At 35.0% G+C, this 15,802-nt stretch overlaps 2 protein-coding genes across 2 annotated transcripts; both read left to right on the top strand.

Annotated features, from left to right (window-relative positions):
• Positions 1-2,313: 2,313 nt before the first annotated feature.
• LOC141690846 (uncharacterized) lies at positions 2,314-6,441 on the top strand. The gene is made up of 6 exons (XM_074495605.1): positions 2,314-3,169; positions 3,224-3,464; positions 3,769-3,857; positions 3,923-5,262; positions 5,318-5,482; positions 5,602-6,441. The coding sequence occupies exons 1-6, from the start codon at positions 2,314-2,316 to the stop codon at positions 6,439-6,441; spliced, it is 3,531 nt and encodes a 1,176-aa protein (XP_074351706.1).
• Positions 6,442-7,001: 560 nt separating this feature from the next.
• LOC141690845 (uncharacterized) lies at positions 7,002-7,523 on the top strand. Its single transcript, XM_074495604.1, has one exon. It carries the CDS (start codon positions 7,002-7,004, stop codon positions 7,521-7,523), a length of 522 nt encoding a protein of 173 aa, XP_074351705.1.
• Positions 7,524-15,802: the final 8,279 nt, after the last annotated feature.

Genomic DNA, 15,802 nt, shown 5'->3' with positions numbered 1-15,802 from the left:
ATCTCTTAGATTGCTGGGAGTCCCCGGACTCCTCCGGTTCTTCCTCAAGTTCGGCTTCTTCCTGGAGCCGGGTTGCTCCTGCCTGTAGATCCGGATTGCTTCTGCCAGTTCATCACTTGTAAGGTTGGCCATGTGCTCTTCGGCCACCGAGACATTAGTGTATTTGTATTGGTTCAGCTCAATAAGGCTTCTGGCATCTCTAGTGTTTACAATTCTCTCCACAACGGGAGTGTGTTGCAATGGTTGCTCCTGGAATGCCTCTCTGTCGGCTCCTGGATCAAGGGCCTGGGAGTGGTCCGGCTCCTGGACCTAAGTACTAGCAGATGGTCTCCCAGAAGTATGCTTTCCTGGTCTTGCCATTTCTCAAAAATACTGACAACAACTAACAAAAGTTTCCAACTAATAATATGGATTTAAGGTTGCTTTTCGAAAATCGTAGAAACTATCCCAAACAATAACAAGCAGTAACAAATGGCTTTCTAGGACTAGATTAAACAATCTTCTCGGACTACCCAACAATGTGGTAAAATATTTGTAGTGGGGTTTTAGAACACAAAGGCAATATGTAAACTAGAGCAAAATCGGGGTTCTAAAATGATCAAAACTAACAATGGCATACACAAACGTGGCTTAAATCAACAAAACAGGGCTCACACAAACGTGGCCTAAAACAACGAGCACACACAAACGTGGCTTAAATAACATTCATGTTTATGGAAGAGTTTGGTTACTTGGGTTCTTACAAGTTAAATAAATAGACTCTTTCAAGAGCTTGCTGATGAAGGTGAATCCAGGGGCACCGAGACCCAAGGATGGAGAGCCCCTCCTTCTAGCGCCAAATGATAACTCCTGGTGGTGGGGCCGCTCCTTCGACGTCGTGCCTGGATCTTTCACTGATGTGGAGGTGTAGCTGTCATGGGGATCCTGCAAAACAACACCGGAAGGGGGGTCTGGGTCCCGCGGCGCCTCCGGTGTGAGAGTAAGAACTCGATTTTGGGGAAGATGAAGATATATAGGAATGCAAGGTGGTTGTGTGTGTATATGGGTGTGTGAGAGTGATTAGCCTCAAAACCTTACCTTCTTGGGCTATTTATAGCCCAAGGATAGGGTTTAGGGGTTGGTACCTTTGAATCATAACCATCGATTCTGGGAGCGGAGGACACCTGGCTGAAGTGGATGTTTTACACGTGTCAGTGTAGGACTGGCTGAGGAATGTTTTGAGGATCTTCTGACACGTGCCTTAATTATTCTCATGATTGATGGGTGATAGTTGTCCATGTCATGTATTTGGGCAACTGCCACACATGCTGGGATTCTCCAAGGTTGGGATTGATTATCCACCAGGAGTTATCAAAAACTGCTTATTCATTTGCCAAAATAAAAATAAAAATCATACATAAAAAGACATAATGAAATTATACTATCGTACTAGTAAAAAAATATATTTATCTAAATAAAAAAGTTTAAATTATAATTACCTTTTTCTAAATTTTTAAAAAATATAATAATTAAGATGTCAGAAGTCAGAAGTCAAAAATTTGCTTTGTACATAAGGCAAACTTTAGCCAATTTAAGAGAACTGAAAAAAAATTTCAAAAAAATTAGGAGAACCTTTTTGTGAAGAAAACATTTGTTATAAATACTTTTAAGAATTTTTAAGAGAATCTTTAAGTTTTGAATTTGTAAAATATTTTAAATTGACAGTATTCTCACTATTTAGAAATATTTTCTTTATACAATACGATGATAGAAGATGGTCATTAAAAATATATTTTTAACCACTTAAAAATATTTTATTAACTATGATATGTAACAGAATCTTCATTTTTTAATTGGATAACAAAATCTGAGTAAGAAATAATACTGAATTTTTTAATTTCGCGTCGGAAAAAAAGAGAATCTTATTCACTTTCTAACGCTTTTCTACAAAAATGAAAATCATTCGTAAAAAGACATAATGAAATCATATTATGGTCCTTGTAAAAAAAATCTATTTATCTAAAAAAGAAAAATTATAATTAACTTTTCATAAAAAAAATTATTAAATAAATATTAAGATGTTAAGAATTTATTTTGTACAAAAGGTAAAATTTAAAATAATTTTAGCCATTTGAAGAGATCTTAGCTATTTTAAAAAATGTAAGAGAACCTTTGCTTGAAGACGACCTTTGTTCTAAGATACTTTTAAGAATTTTAAGAGAATTTTTAACTATTGAGTTTATAAAGAGCCTTTGATATTTTTTTTTTCTCCAATGCAGTGAGAGCCTTTGTTTTTCTCTCCTTTCTTCTCAATAAGAACGTGAGAGTTTTGTTATGGCGAGAGTCGAGGATATCAACAAGAGGATGGCAAAAATGGGAATCGAGGATGAGGAGAATACAGAATTCATTTTCGACGAAGAGGCGGAGGATGTATCCAACAAGTTTGGAACATGTCTTGTGGGTCATTTTTTGACAGAGAAGAGCTTGAATGTCAGGGCAATGAAGTCTAAGATTGCAGATATTTGGCGCCCAGCAAGAGGAATACATATAAAGGATCTAAAGCCAAGCATCTATTTGTTCCAGTTTTATCACATTGATGATATGGAATGGGTTTTAAATGGAGGTCTTTGGTCTTTTGATGGTGCAATGTCCGTCCTCAACAGGATTGGTATTGGTGAGGATCCATTATTTAACTTACAATTCTGGATTCAGTTATTTGGCGTTCCTTCGGGATTGATAACTGAGATAGCCGGGAAACAACTTGGTAATTTCGTTTGTTCGTTTATTTCGTATGATCCTAATAACAACTCTAGCATCTGGCGTGAGTGCGTGCGGGTCAAAATTAGTATTGATGTAAGGCAGCCATTAAAGCGTAAGAAAAAAATATGCAAAAGGAATGGGTCGGAATGCATTGTCCAGTGCAAGTACGAGAGACTTGGAGACTTCTGCTTTATTTGTGGCCTTGTGACTCATACTGAACGTATCTGTTACAAGAAACTTAGCTCGAATGTCAAGGATGACGCTAGGGAATGGGGGACATGGCTTCGTGCTCAGGCAAGGAGATCGGTGGGGCAAGACCGTAGTAAATTTCTCCATGATGAGAGAGATGCTGATTGGGACGGGATTCATGGAAATTCAAATTTTAATCAGCACGTTTCAGGGTATCCTGGTAAACAGATTGTGCAATCTGGTATTCAAGGGTGAAATTTTAGCAGTGCATTATCCAATAAAGCTATCAATCCAGGATTTCATCATAACAATAAAGACGAGGCAATATTGGCGGCCAATTTTGAGAACCATAATGGGCCTTCTGAAGATGAATTGACTAGGCTCAATATTGAGGAACGTAATAAAAGGAGAAGAGGCCCCGATGGCAATAGCTTTATGGAAATAGAAGGTGGCAATAACGGGGTAATTTCTGAAATCGGGCTTTTTAATTTTGATTGTCCAGTTTTTTCTAATTCTGATTTGGCTACGCTTACAAGGCAGGCTACCCATCCTCAATAAATGTCCTTAGTTGGAACTGTCGAGGGTTGGTTCCCCTCGCACAGTTCGAGCTCTTGGTGACCTTATTAAGGCTCACAAACCTGATTTTCTTTTTTTATCTGAAACTATTTCTTATGCAAATAAAATTGAGGAGTTGCGAGTCAAGCTTGGTTTTTCTTAATGCTTTTCAGTAGATAGAGTAGGTCGTAGTGGTGGGTTGGCAATCTTTTGGAAAAATAATATGAATTGTGAAATCACTAGTTATTCTCAAAATCATGTGAATGTTAATTTTTTTCATAATAGTGCTGCTGTGTGGTCTCTTTCCTGTTTTAATGGCTTCCCAGAGAGAGCCCGTAGGAAGAACTCTTGGGACCTTATTCGTATGTTGGCTGGTATGTCTCAGCTGCCTTGGACTATCATTGGGGACTTTAATGATCTGTTGTCTGCTTCTAATAAGTGGGGGGTACTCCTCATTCCCAATCTCTTATGAATGGCTTCCAAGCTGCTATTGATGAATCTCTACTGGTAGAAATTGATCTACAAGGGGGTAAATTCACCTGGGAGAAATCTCGTGGCACTAATGAGTGGGTTAAAGAGCGATTGGACATAGCCTTTGCTTCTTGTTCTTGGTTGCACCAATTCCCTTTATGTAAGCTCTCAGTTATCCATACTTCTGTTTCAGATAATGATCCCATCCTGCTGGACCTGTTTAGTGTGGCTCTTTCCCGGAAGCAGTTCCGATTTTGTTTTGAAAATACGTGGCTTCAAGAGCCAGGCTTTCATAAAGAAACAACTAATTTTTGGCTTGCTCGTCCTCCATCTCATATTCTCCCAAATCTCCTCTCCGTTTCAAGTTTTATGGCTCGTTGGGGGAGAAACTTCTTCCACAAATTTCGTGACAAAGTGAAGAAGCAGAGAGAGCTGTTAACTAAGCTTGGGAATCGTATTGACAGTGGAGGAGTAAAAATGTACTTTGAAGAGAAAGAAAAGTTGAATGAGTTGCTACTCCATGAAGAAATTTATTGGAAGCAGAGGGCTAAAGTCTTTTGGTTGGCAGAAGGGGATGCTAACACTAAGTTTTTCCACGCCTTAGCCTCTACTCGAAGGAAGACAAATCTTATTCCGTTTCTAGAAATTGACAATGGAGTTCAAGTGAATGATAAAGATGGGATGTGTAATATGCTTAAAGAGTATTTCCTGGATATTTTCAGAGGTGATCAGCATGACTCGAACCTGCAAGCTGCTGAGGAGAATAGATGCATGACTGATGCTCACAACCAGATGCTAATGGCGGAATTACCTTTTGTAGAATTCACTAATGCTGTCAAACAGATGCACCCGGACAAAGCAAGTGGTCCGGATGGACTAAACCCCGCTTTTTTCCAACAATTTTGGCCTATTTTAGGCAAGGAGGTTTACACATGTTGTAGAGATTGGTTAAGTACAAGTTCATTTCCAGCAAATCTTGATGATACTAACGTCGTGCTCATTCCCAAAAAAGAAAATGCTTGTCGTATGAGAGACCTCCGTCCCATAGCCCTGTGCAATGTTTTGTATAAGATTTTATCTAAAGTCTTAGCAAACTATTTAAAACGCATCCTTCCCCAAGTTATTACTGAGAACCAGGTTGCTTTTATGCCAAACAGGAGTATAAATGATAATGTGTTGATTGCTTTCGAGCTCATTCATCATATGAAGAAATCAGTTCGAGGAAGTGAGGGCGATGTGGCGCTTAAATTATATATTTCGAAGGCTTATGACAGAGTGGAGTGGGGATATTTGAAAAAAAGAATGCAGGTTATGGGATTTTGTTCTTAATGGGTAAATTGGATGATGTTGTGTGTGACAACAGTTTCGTATGACTTCTGTTTTAACAGTGCATCTATTGGTCCCATCAACCCTACACGAGAAAATAGACAGGGAGCTCCCCTCCCCCTATCTTTTTCTCTTATGTGTGGAGGGTCTTTCTCTTGCAATGTCTAAAGCTGTATCTAAGGAAGTTATTCATGGTATTAAGGTCAGCAGTTCTGCCCCAGTTATTTCTCATCTGTTATTTACTGATGATTCTTTCCTATTTTTTCGTGCAAATAATCACGAAGCAGAGGCTGTTAGGTCTATTTTGGATGATTATGCAAGCGTTTCCGGAAAGTCAATCAACTATCAGAAATCAGGGATTTTTTCAGTACAAATGTCAATCAAGACAGGGAAGCTGAGATATCCGCCATTCTGGGGGTCAATAATGTTTTGCAAAGAAGCATGTACCTGGGCCTGCCATCTTTAGTTGGTAGATCGAAAAAACGAGTTTTTAGCTTTATTAAAGAGAGGATGTGGAAACGTTTGCAAGGGTGGAAGGCTAAGAAAATTTCTCGTGCAGGTAAGTCAATGTTGATCAAAAATGTTGCCACAGCTATTCCTTCGTACTGCATGTCTTCATTTCTTTTGCCCAGATCTTTGTTTAGTGAAATGGAGGTGATGATGAATAAGTATTGGTGGCAATCGGGATCTACGGATAGGAGGGGTATTAACTGGGTTGCTTGGGATAGGTTAAGTATGTCAAAGTGTCATGGAGGGCTGGCCTTCCGTAACCTCTATGGTTATAATATTGCTCTCATTGCCAAACATGTTTGGAATTTCATTCATAATCCCCAGTCTCTTGTGTCGAGGATATTCAAAGCAAAGTATTTCCAAAATTCTCATAATTTACAGGCAAGAGTGGTCCCAGGGTCAAGCTTTATCTGGAAAGGAATCATTACAGCAAAAAACAAAGTTATGCAGGGTTTCAGGTGGGTTTTAGGGGATGGTGAATCGATCAACTGTATCCAGGACCCATGGCTAGTTGGCAAGGATGATTTTCGAGTCGATCAATATCGGGAGTATGTTGATAACACCACAGTTGTGGCTCAGCTGTTTCTGCAAAATGTAAGGGAGTGGGATGAGAATAAAGTAGTAGATATGTTATCTATGATGCAGCTTTGATATTGTCAACGCATATTCCTACTGTCCCAGCGGCAAATCATTTAGCTTGGTCAAAAACAATAAATGGCAAGTACTCAGTCAAGACGGGATATCAATTTTGGCATGCCCGAGATGTTGGTACTGGGTCTGTTACTCAATCGAATGGATGGAGTAAGCTCTGGAGACTAGACGTACCTCATAAGATAAAGCTATTTCTATGGCAATTCTACAGAAACAGCATTCCAGTTCGAAGCAGATTAAGCACCAGGCGTGTGTGTCTCCCTCTCGACTGTCCAATGTGTAACTCGGGTACTGAAGACCTTCTACATGTCTTTTTTACTTGTCTGTTTGCACTGGCATGTTGGCATTATTCTGGAGTTTGCCCCATCTTGGTACTTACTATGCTAGTTTAGTCCCAGCTGATGAGGCTTTGGCAATTGCTAGAGTACTTTTGGGGAATTTGGTTCTTTCGTAAAAAGAAAGTATGGGAGAACAAAGTAGGCACTGTAGCTGTAGCTATGGAGTGGAGTGCCAAGACAATATCTGATTAGAGGGAGGCCAAAGACCAGCGTTCTTGTCAAATGACCAATAACCCGAGTCCTACTATCCATACACCAGTTAAGTGGACAAAACCAGAAAATGGAGTTCTCAAACTGAATGTAGATACATCAGTGAGTCTGGGAGCAATTTCTTTCACGATGGGCTTGGTAATTCGGGATCATGCTGGTGTGTTTGTGGCTGGTAAAATGGTCTGTATAGCTATGATTACCACAACCTTTGAAGTGGAGGCTCTTGCCATTCTTGAAAGTCTTCACTGGCTCCTAACCTTGAATCATGATAGAGTGATCATTGAATCAGATTCACTGCTCTCTATTCGAGCCCTGCAAGGTTCCCATGATAATTTACTGGAAGTTGGTTCTATTTTGAATGCCTGTCGCATTATTCTTGATTCTAGACCAGGTTATTCAATTTCCTTTGTTAAAAGACAAACGAATGGGATCGCTCATTTAGTAGCTAAACTACCATGTTCTCTAAATTGTCAAAATGTTCTAACGTCTCCTTCAAATACGTTGTTGGAGGCTCTTTTGTATGACATTTCTTAGTAATGAAATTTATCTTTTACTAAAAAAAACTATTGAGTTTGTAAAAATTTTTAAATTGAATGTAATCTCACAATTAAAAAAAAATCTTTATACAATACCATGATAGGAGAGGATCATTAAAAAGATATTTTTTATAATCATTTAAAATATTTTATTGGATGTGATACTTAAAAGAATTTTCTATCATACATTATGATATGTTATATATATATATATATATATATATCTTTTAAATGAACATATATGTAAATTTGACTAAGAAATAATTATCAAGTTTTTTAATTTGGTGGTCATAAAAATAACAAAATCTATTAAAACTGTTTATCCAAATAATTAACAAATCTAAATATAAAAGAAAAAATATTATTTTCAGAACTACATGTAATATTTGTTGTGAGAATATGGTACAAGATATTAATGCAAGGAACATGAGTAAGGCTATTGTTCTTTGAAAATAGAAAAACTACTATCGGAATATCATTTCCCAATCTAATTTAATAGTGGGTAAAGACACCGGAGGAACTTGCTAGAGAAATACTCATCCTTCTGAAACTAGTGTCGTTAAAGCTAATACTTTATATTATCATTTATATTATTATTTATAAAAATAAAAATAAATTTCAAGAATCGAATTTCACCAATAATAAATATTATTCAATATTAAAATAATGCACTCCCCAAACTTTCAAGTTCAAATCCCTCCAACAACAAAAATTTATATTTCTCATGTTCGAATCATACCATAACAAATATTTATATTATTTATAAAGTTAAAACTAAAGTTAATAGTTCAAGTTTCAATCATACAATTTTAGTATTTGATATTATCTTTAAATTATACACATTCAAATTAAAATAATATTCATATATTTATTGTTAAATATTTAATTATTTACATCATATTTTTGATAAAATTTATATAATATAATTATAAATATAAAAATGTTAAAGGAACCGTGAGATGCACAAGCACGTGAATTAACTAATATATTTAATAACAAATATAACTTTGTTAGATATATTTGATAATGTCATGGCTAATGTGATTTATGTTTAGTTTTCAGATCTTACTTAAACAGGATAAATCAGTACTTACTGTAAGTCAGGACTTAAGGATATCCGTACTTATATTATCAGGAGATAATCATCAGAAGATGGATATCAGAATTTAAGTACTGAAGGACGTTCAGATAAGGAAGTCAGCTGGTTAAAGGAAAGAAGATCGAGACAAACATAAGAAGAGATATGCATGAAGAAGGGATTCTATGAAGAATAGAATACTTGGAAGAAAAGATATCTGATTGATATATTTTAGGAAGCAGAATTATATTCCATATCAATTAGCGATTATCTTGTAACTGTGTAGTATATAAACACAGACATAGGGTTTACACTAAAAGTGTTATCACAATCGAGAAGATTATTTATTGTAACCCTAGCAGCTCTCGTGATATTTGTTCATCACTGAGAGAGAACAGTTCCATACTGTAACATAGTTTATTGTTTCAATAAAGTTTGTTTTTTGTTACTTGAGTTATTAAAGTTTGATTTGATTGTACTATACACTGTATTCACCCCCTCTACAGTGTGTGTGTGACCTAACAAGTGGTATCAGAGCCTATGTGTTAACGCACAAACAGTTTAAGATCCAAACACAATCATGTCTAAAACAGAAACTCCAACTAAGCCCACCAAAACTGAAGAACCTCCAAAGACACAAGTTCAAAGCCGATATGAGACAGTTCCCATATTGAGACCATCTGAATATGCCATATGGAAGGTGAAGATGACCATGTTTCTGGAAGCTACAGATCCAGAATATCTTAATAGAATCAAGGAAGGGCCTCACAAACCAACCAAGCTCGCAGTTGCAGTTGCAGTTGCAGGCAGTTACAGTTGCAGGTGAAGCAGCAAAGTCTGTACCAAAGGAGAAGAGTGATTACACTGCTGAAGATATTACATCAATTGCTAAGGATGCTAAGGTACAACACTTACTGCATAGTGCTATTGATAATGTAATGTCAAACAGGGTAATAAACTGCAAGACTGCAAAGGAGATATGGGATGCTTTGGAAACAAGATGTCAAGGAATGGATACGATCAAGAAAAACAGGAAGACAATACTCACTCAAGAGTATGAACACTTTGACTCAAAGGCTAATGAGTCATTGACTGATTTATATGATAGATTTGTCAAACTCTTGAATGATTTGTCACTGGTTAATAAGGAGTATGATCTTGAAGATTCAAACCTTAAATTCCTGTTAGCTCTTCCTAAATGCTGGGATTTGAAGGCAACAACAATAAGAGACAACTATAATCTTGATGAAACAACTCTTGATGAAATCTATGGAATGCTCAAGACTCATGAACTTGAGATAGAACAAAGAAGCAAGAGGAAAGGAGAAAAGTGAAGGACAGTTGCTCTTAAGGTCGAAGAAGAATCCCCCAAGGAAGCTACCTCAAGGAAAGACAAGGGTAAAACTCTCTTCACAAAGTCTGATATTGAGTCATCAAGTTCTGAAAGTGATGATGACTCAGAATCTGAAAGCTTGCCTGAGACGGATGTTGATGAAGAGATGATGAAGCTGTGTGCTCTTATGGTGAAAGGGATCACAAAGATTGCATACAGGAAGTTCAGGAAGGGAAAGAAGTTTTCCAGGAAAGGCACAAGTTCTGATAAGAAGAATTTCAGAAAATCTGAAGGAAGAGGAGGAAAGTCTGACAGAGGAGATTATACAAATGTCAAATGCTACAACTGTGGTGGGAAAGGCCACATATCTCCTGATTGCAAGAAAGTGAAGAGTGACAAAGGCAAGACTCTTGTCACAAAGAAGAAAAGCTGGACAGACACCTCAGATTCTGAAAGTGAGGAGAATTATGCCTTGATGGCAAATGCTGATAAGGCAAGTGCTGAAAGCAGTTCTGAAGCTGCTGAATTAAAGGTACCTCAAACTACTTATGCCTTTCATACTGATGATATTAATGAGTTAAGAAGATATCTTAAAACCATGTTCATTAGTTATAGAGATCAAACTTTAACATGTGAAAGATTAACTTCTGAAAATCTTGCTTGCAAAAAGAGGAATGATTATTTAAAAAAAGGGTTAGTCATGTTCCATCAAACTCAGCAGCTGTCGTGATATTTGTTCATCACTGAGAGAGAACAGTTCCATAATGTAACAGAGTTTATTGTTTCAATAAAGTTTGTTTTCTGTTACTTGAGTTATTAAAGTTCGATTTGATTGTACTATACACTGTATTCACCCCTCTACAGTGTGTGTGACCTAACAAACTTCTTCAAGACACACAATCAAACCTTGTAATTAACAACCAACAATAAATTTCTTATATAAATATAAATATTATATATAGTGTTAAATTAATCATTTCAACTCATGAATAAAATTCTCACTAATTTTATACCTAGTCACGTTCGATTCCAACCAAAAAATTTTTTTTAATAAAAATATAAATATTATATATATGGTTAAATTAGTGATTTCAACTCATGAATAAAATGTCTCACTAACTTTATGCCCAGTTATTAATATACTTATTGTTGGTGTGATTAGTATAGTTGTTGTAAATACAACGGATTCATCATTATTAAAAATATAAGTCAATCAAAATAAGTTAAACGTACAAAATTTTATATATATTAGACCGACAATGGAAAAACTGTTAAATTAACATGGAAATTGACAAAATTTTGGCCTCATTTTTGTAGACAAATTATTTGAACTTTTAGGCTTTATTTGCATTGGGGGTTGAGGAGTGAAGGGCTGGGTTGAGTTAGGATGGGATAGGTTCGGTTGGGTTAGGTTAGAGTAGTTTGAATCCCTATATTATTTGGATGTGAGGGTTGATAAAGAAGGTATTCAACTCTTACCTCATTTAGATGGAGACTTGTGAGTGGAGGTTCGATAATATATATTTTTTAATATAAATCAAAATAAAATTAGACTTGCATCCAAATTTTTAAAATTTGAAAAAAGTTAAGATTCTTATTGAGAAATTTTTTGCAGAAATTTTTTTCTCGAGAAATTTTTTGAGAAATTTTTTTTGAGAATTTTTTCTTTATATTTTTTTCCCGAGAATTTTTTCTCGCAAATATTTTTCTCAAAAACTCTTTTTCCGGAAAAAAAATCCCGCGAAACTTTTTTCTGGAAACTTTCCGAGAACGTTTTTCCTGAAATCGTAATTTTTTTCTCGAGAAACTTTTCTCGGGAATATTTTCTCGAGAAAGTTTTCCCGAAAACTTTTTCTTGGGAAAGTTTTTCGTGAAAACTTTTTTCTAGATGAAAATTCTTATAAGATAATTTTCTAGAACGAAAAATTTCCGGGAAAATATTTTACGAGAACTTTTTCACCAAAAAAATTTTTGAAAATTTTTTCAAGGATCTTTTTTCAGCAATTTATCCTGGAATATATAAAATTAAAATTAATATTTCAATTTTCTGACAAAAAAAATAATATTTCAAGTTTTAGAAAAACCCTTAAAACAAAGTTTTGAAATTCAATTTCTTGAATTTTCAAACAAAAAAATTTGAATTTAAATTCCGGATTGCAAATTCTAGAATTGAAATCAAATAAATCAATGTTTACAAATGCTATCTAAGAAAATTTCAAATTTAAATTCATGCAAAATAAAAATTACATAGAAGAATAATTCAATTTATTCATATTTGTGGTGTTAAAGTTGGGAGAGAAAGAGGAAGTGAAGGGAGAGGAAAGAGAGGAAGAGGGGGAGAGAGAAGCTAGGGAGAAGAGAGAGAAAGTATGAGAGAGAGTAATATCTATTGAGTTGGAAAAAAAATATGATGCCACAAAACACCCCGATCTGGGGTGTTGGAAATTGTTAACTTTTGAATTGGGAAGCAACCCTTTCCAATCTCTTACAGGACCCCCAGCAAATTCAACCCCTGCTTTATTTTTTTTCCCAAACAGGGTTCCATTAGCCCCAACCCAGCTCAGCCCAACCCACCCCTTCCCAACCCTATCCAAATACAGCCTTAAGGACCGTGTGTGGACCTCTACGTTATTTACATTTTTTTTGAAAATTTAGGATTTTAGTAAATCGCAATACAATTACAACATGGACAATCATGCGGTAGGAAAAAAAACTCAAACCGGAGAGGGAATCCGCAATTAGCGCAAGTGTCACATTAATTTGTCGGCAAATGACAATATTACAGTTCGTAAATTAGTTATTCACTAATCATAATTTAATGAACCGCACTGGATCGGTGGATTGGCCAGCTCAATGATAAAGATACGGGAAGTTCCTTGTACAGTAGAAACTCGGTAAAGAATGTTTGACAAATGAAAAACTTTAATAAATGAGTATTTTTTCTAATTTCGATTTGGAAGAACAGGCTAATAAATAATCTCCTTAAATGTATTAGTGAATAAAAAATAAATCTTTATAGACTGCATTTAAATAAAAATGAATAATGACAAGATTTTGAATAATATATTTGTATTGATATAAATATATCAATACTTTTAATCCAATAAATACTTTCATTTAAGGAAAAATAAATTCATTAATCCTTAAACTATCCGGATTTTTTAGTTAAAGTCCTTAAACAAAAAATCCGTTATCTTAAATCATTTAACTTTTTGTTTTTCTGATTTTAATCATTTTGTTAAGATCCTAACAAACAGCCGTTTACTTTTAATTATCTTTATCATCCTTTTTTTCTTTTTAGTAAATAAAAAGTAGTGTATTATCACCCTTGTAGCAGTACAAACAGAAGGTAATATCTATAAGATACAAATATATTACTTGTGTAAAAAATTGGCATGTTATTTCAGATAGAAATTCACTCAAATGAGTTTGCAGAGTATATACATTAAAAGGAATATTTTTATACGTCCCTTTGATCTTTCCAACTACTCCCCAATATTAGGTGGTAACCTCACCAGTGCACCAGTTTTACATTATTTTTTGTGATGCGAGTATATGATTATTTTTGTTGTACTTCATAGTGGCATATATTTCAAACATATTCATACATATATCTTATTTATGCTTATGTTGCACTCGTTCAACATTTTAAACCTTAAAACTAATCTAATACTTTAAGAAAGAGTGTTGGGAGATAATAGTTTGGTAGGCTCAACACCGTCAAATAAGGAACATTGAAATATTAAAACTTAGAAAATAAGGACATTGTACCAGATGCCTTAATCAAAGTAACTGTGTTAAGTTATAGATGAAATGTATACACTTTATTTATTATATAATTTATCTTACATTCATATGTTTATCGACTCTACTTTTGTAACTCCAATCATTCAAGTATTATCTTACACATATTAACAACACAAGTAGTTAGGCTAATTAAACACACCCTTAAGCTCTAAAGCCAAGCTTTCCTCCCGCAACATCATAATTAACTTGCATGGCCTTCTGCTGAACATTCATAAATTAGCACATCAGATGCATCATTGTTGGGCGCAAAAGCCAAACACATTTGCTACGAATTAATATTATGACAAAAACCACAGACCTCGGGCCTATTATGAAAAACTTATTTTTAGTTATGAGATAAACACATACTACCCTAGTTTGATAGTGTAAAATTTAAATGTCTAAACACTAAAATTAACATCACTTGAACAAACTAAAAGTTTAATCTTCTATCCCATATATAATTCAGACAGATAATCTACCTATGTCCTAAAAATGTTTCAGATAATTCAAGAGCAATTATGTTCCCTTACTGTCATAACACTAAAATTAAAATAACATGAACAAACCCCAGAAAAAATGTAGTCAATAACATAAATATCCCTGTAAATAATACTGGTAAAAAAGTGCATAAATTTTTTAGCTTAAACATTGAAGTGCTACTAATTAGATGACTTATTTTCCACCATCTTTCCTTTAAACATGACTTTTCTTGAACTTGAAGATGGCTGACTTGCATTTTCATTTGAGGCACCTGAATTTCTTGGATTAGTAGTTGCAGGTTGTGAATACCCTAACTGTCCTTGTGGTCGTAGAGTAGTATGTTTGGCCATCTGTTAGACTTGTAAAAATACTTATACCAACTGGAGCTGGTCTTTGGTGGACTTTAATATTATCCTATTTTGTTGATATCCCTCTCTTCTTATTTTCTCCAACTTCCTGGTTTAAATTTTTCATTGCAATTGAAAGTCCTTTTTTTACTTGCTGCGTTTTCTTTTCACTACTCAACTTAGCTTTCTTCTACATTTTAAAAATTATTGACAATGAAGTAGTCAATAATCAATGAAGTAATCAGGCTTAAAATAGATTAAAACTACCTTTAATGCAGCCTTTGCTTTAGCCGCATCATCTTGCGTCTTTTTGCCTCCATAGCAGCCATCTGTTTCTCTTCTATCTCTTTTGGAGTTGTTGTACATGTTGCCTTGTTGTGTCCAGGTGTCAAACATGAACTACACTTCATCAATATTCCCTTTTTACTTAATTTTTCTCCAGCACCTTCTTCTCCATGTTCCTTTCTTCGGTGTTTCTTAGGCCTGCCAGACATCCTCCTTGCTTTAGGGGGTAATATATCATGTAATGGGCTAGTGCATTGAACCTTTCATACATCTTAAAAGTTGCTGGTAAGCTTCCATGTAGACACTTTTACTATAACATGAGTTCACTTTATCTTGTGGATTGTCATTCAAACTAAAAAGTGCTTGACATCCATGTGTACATGGAATACATCTCAACTCCCATCTTCTGTAGCTACAAGTTTTGGTAGCCATGTTAACAACCCACTGCCTCTATCGATGTCTCTTACCTCACATTCTTCACCACCGGTCCATGTGGACTTACAAAATTTAGTCATGTCAATTGAATTATTTAACTTTTTTATGATCCTGGGACAAATTTTACAGTCAATCTTTGACATATAATCTCTTTTATTGTAGATTCTTTCCTACACCTCTCATATATACACCTCTCATAAATCATTATCCTACACATATATACACCTCTCATAAATCATTATCCGGATTAGAGTAAGCATATAATTCAAGTAATTTAATAAATAAATATGATTATACCTTTTGTTGATCGGTCATTAGAGTAAATCCAAAACCATTATCCAGATTTAAGTCTTCCTTTAAATGCTTAATAAACCACTCCCAAGAGTCTGTTGATTAAACCTCTACAATGGCCCGAGCTATTGGGAATATGTGATCATTCCCGTCTCTACTAACCACGGATAACAACTCACCTTTCACATAACTTTTTAAAAAGCAACCATCTAAACCTATTACATTTCTGCAACCCTTGG

This window comes from Apium graveolens, chromosome 10, assembly GCF_009905375.1.
Source record: "Apium graveolens cultivar Ventura chromosome 10, ASM990537v1, whole genome shotgun sequence".
Lineage (NCBI taxonomy): Eukaryota > Viridiplantae > Streptophyta > Magnoliopsida > Apiales > Apiaceae > Apium > Apium graveolens.
Note: the sequence above shows the minus strand (reverse complement) of the source record. Positions and strands in the feature narration are given on the sequence as shown.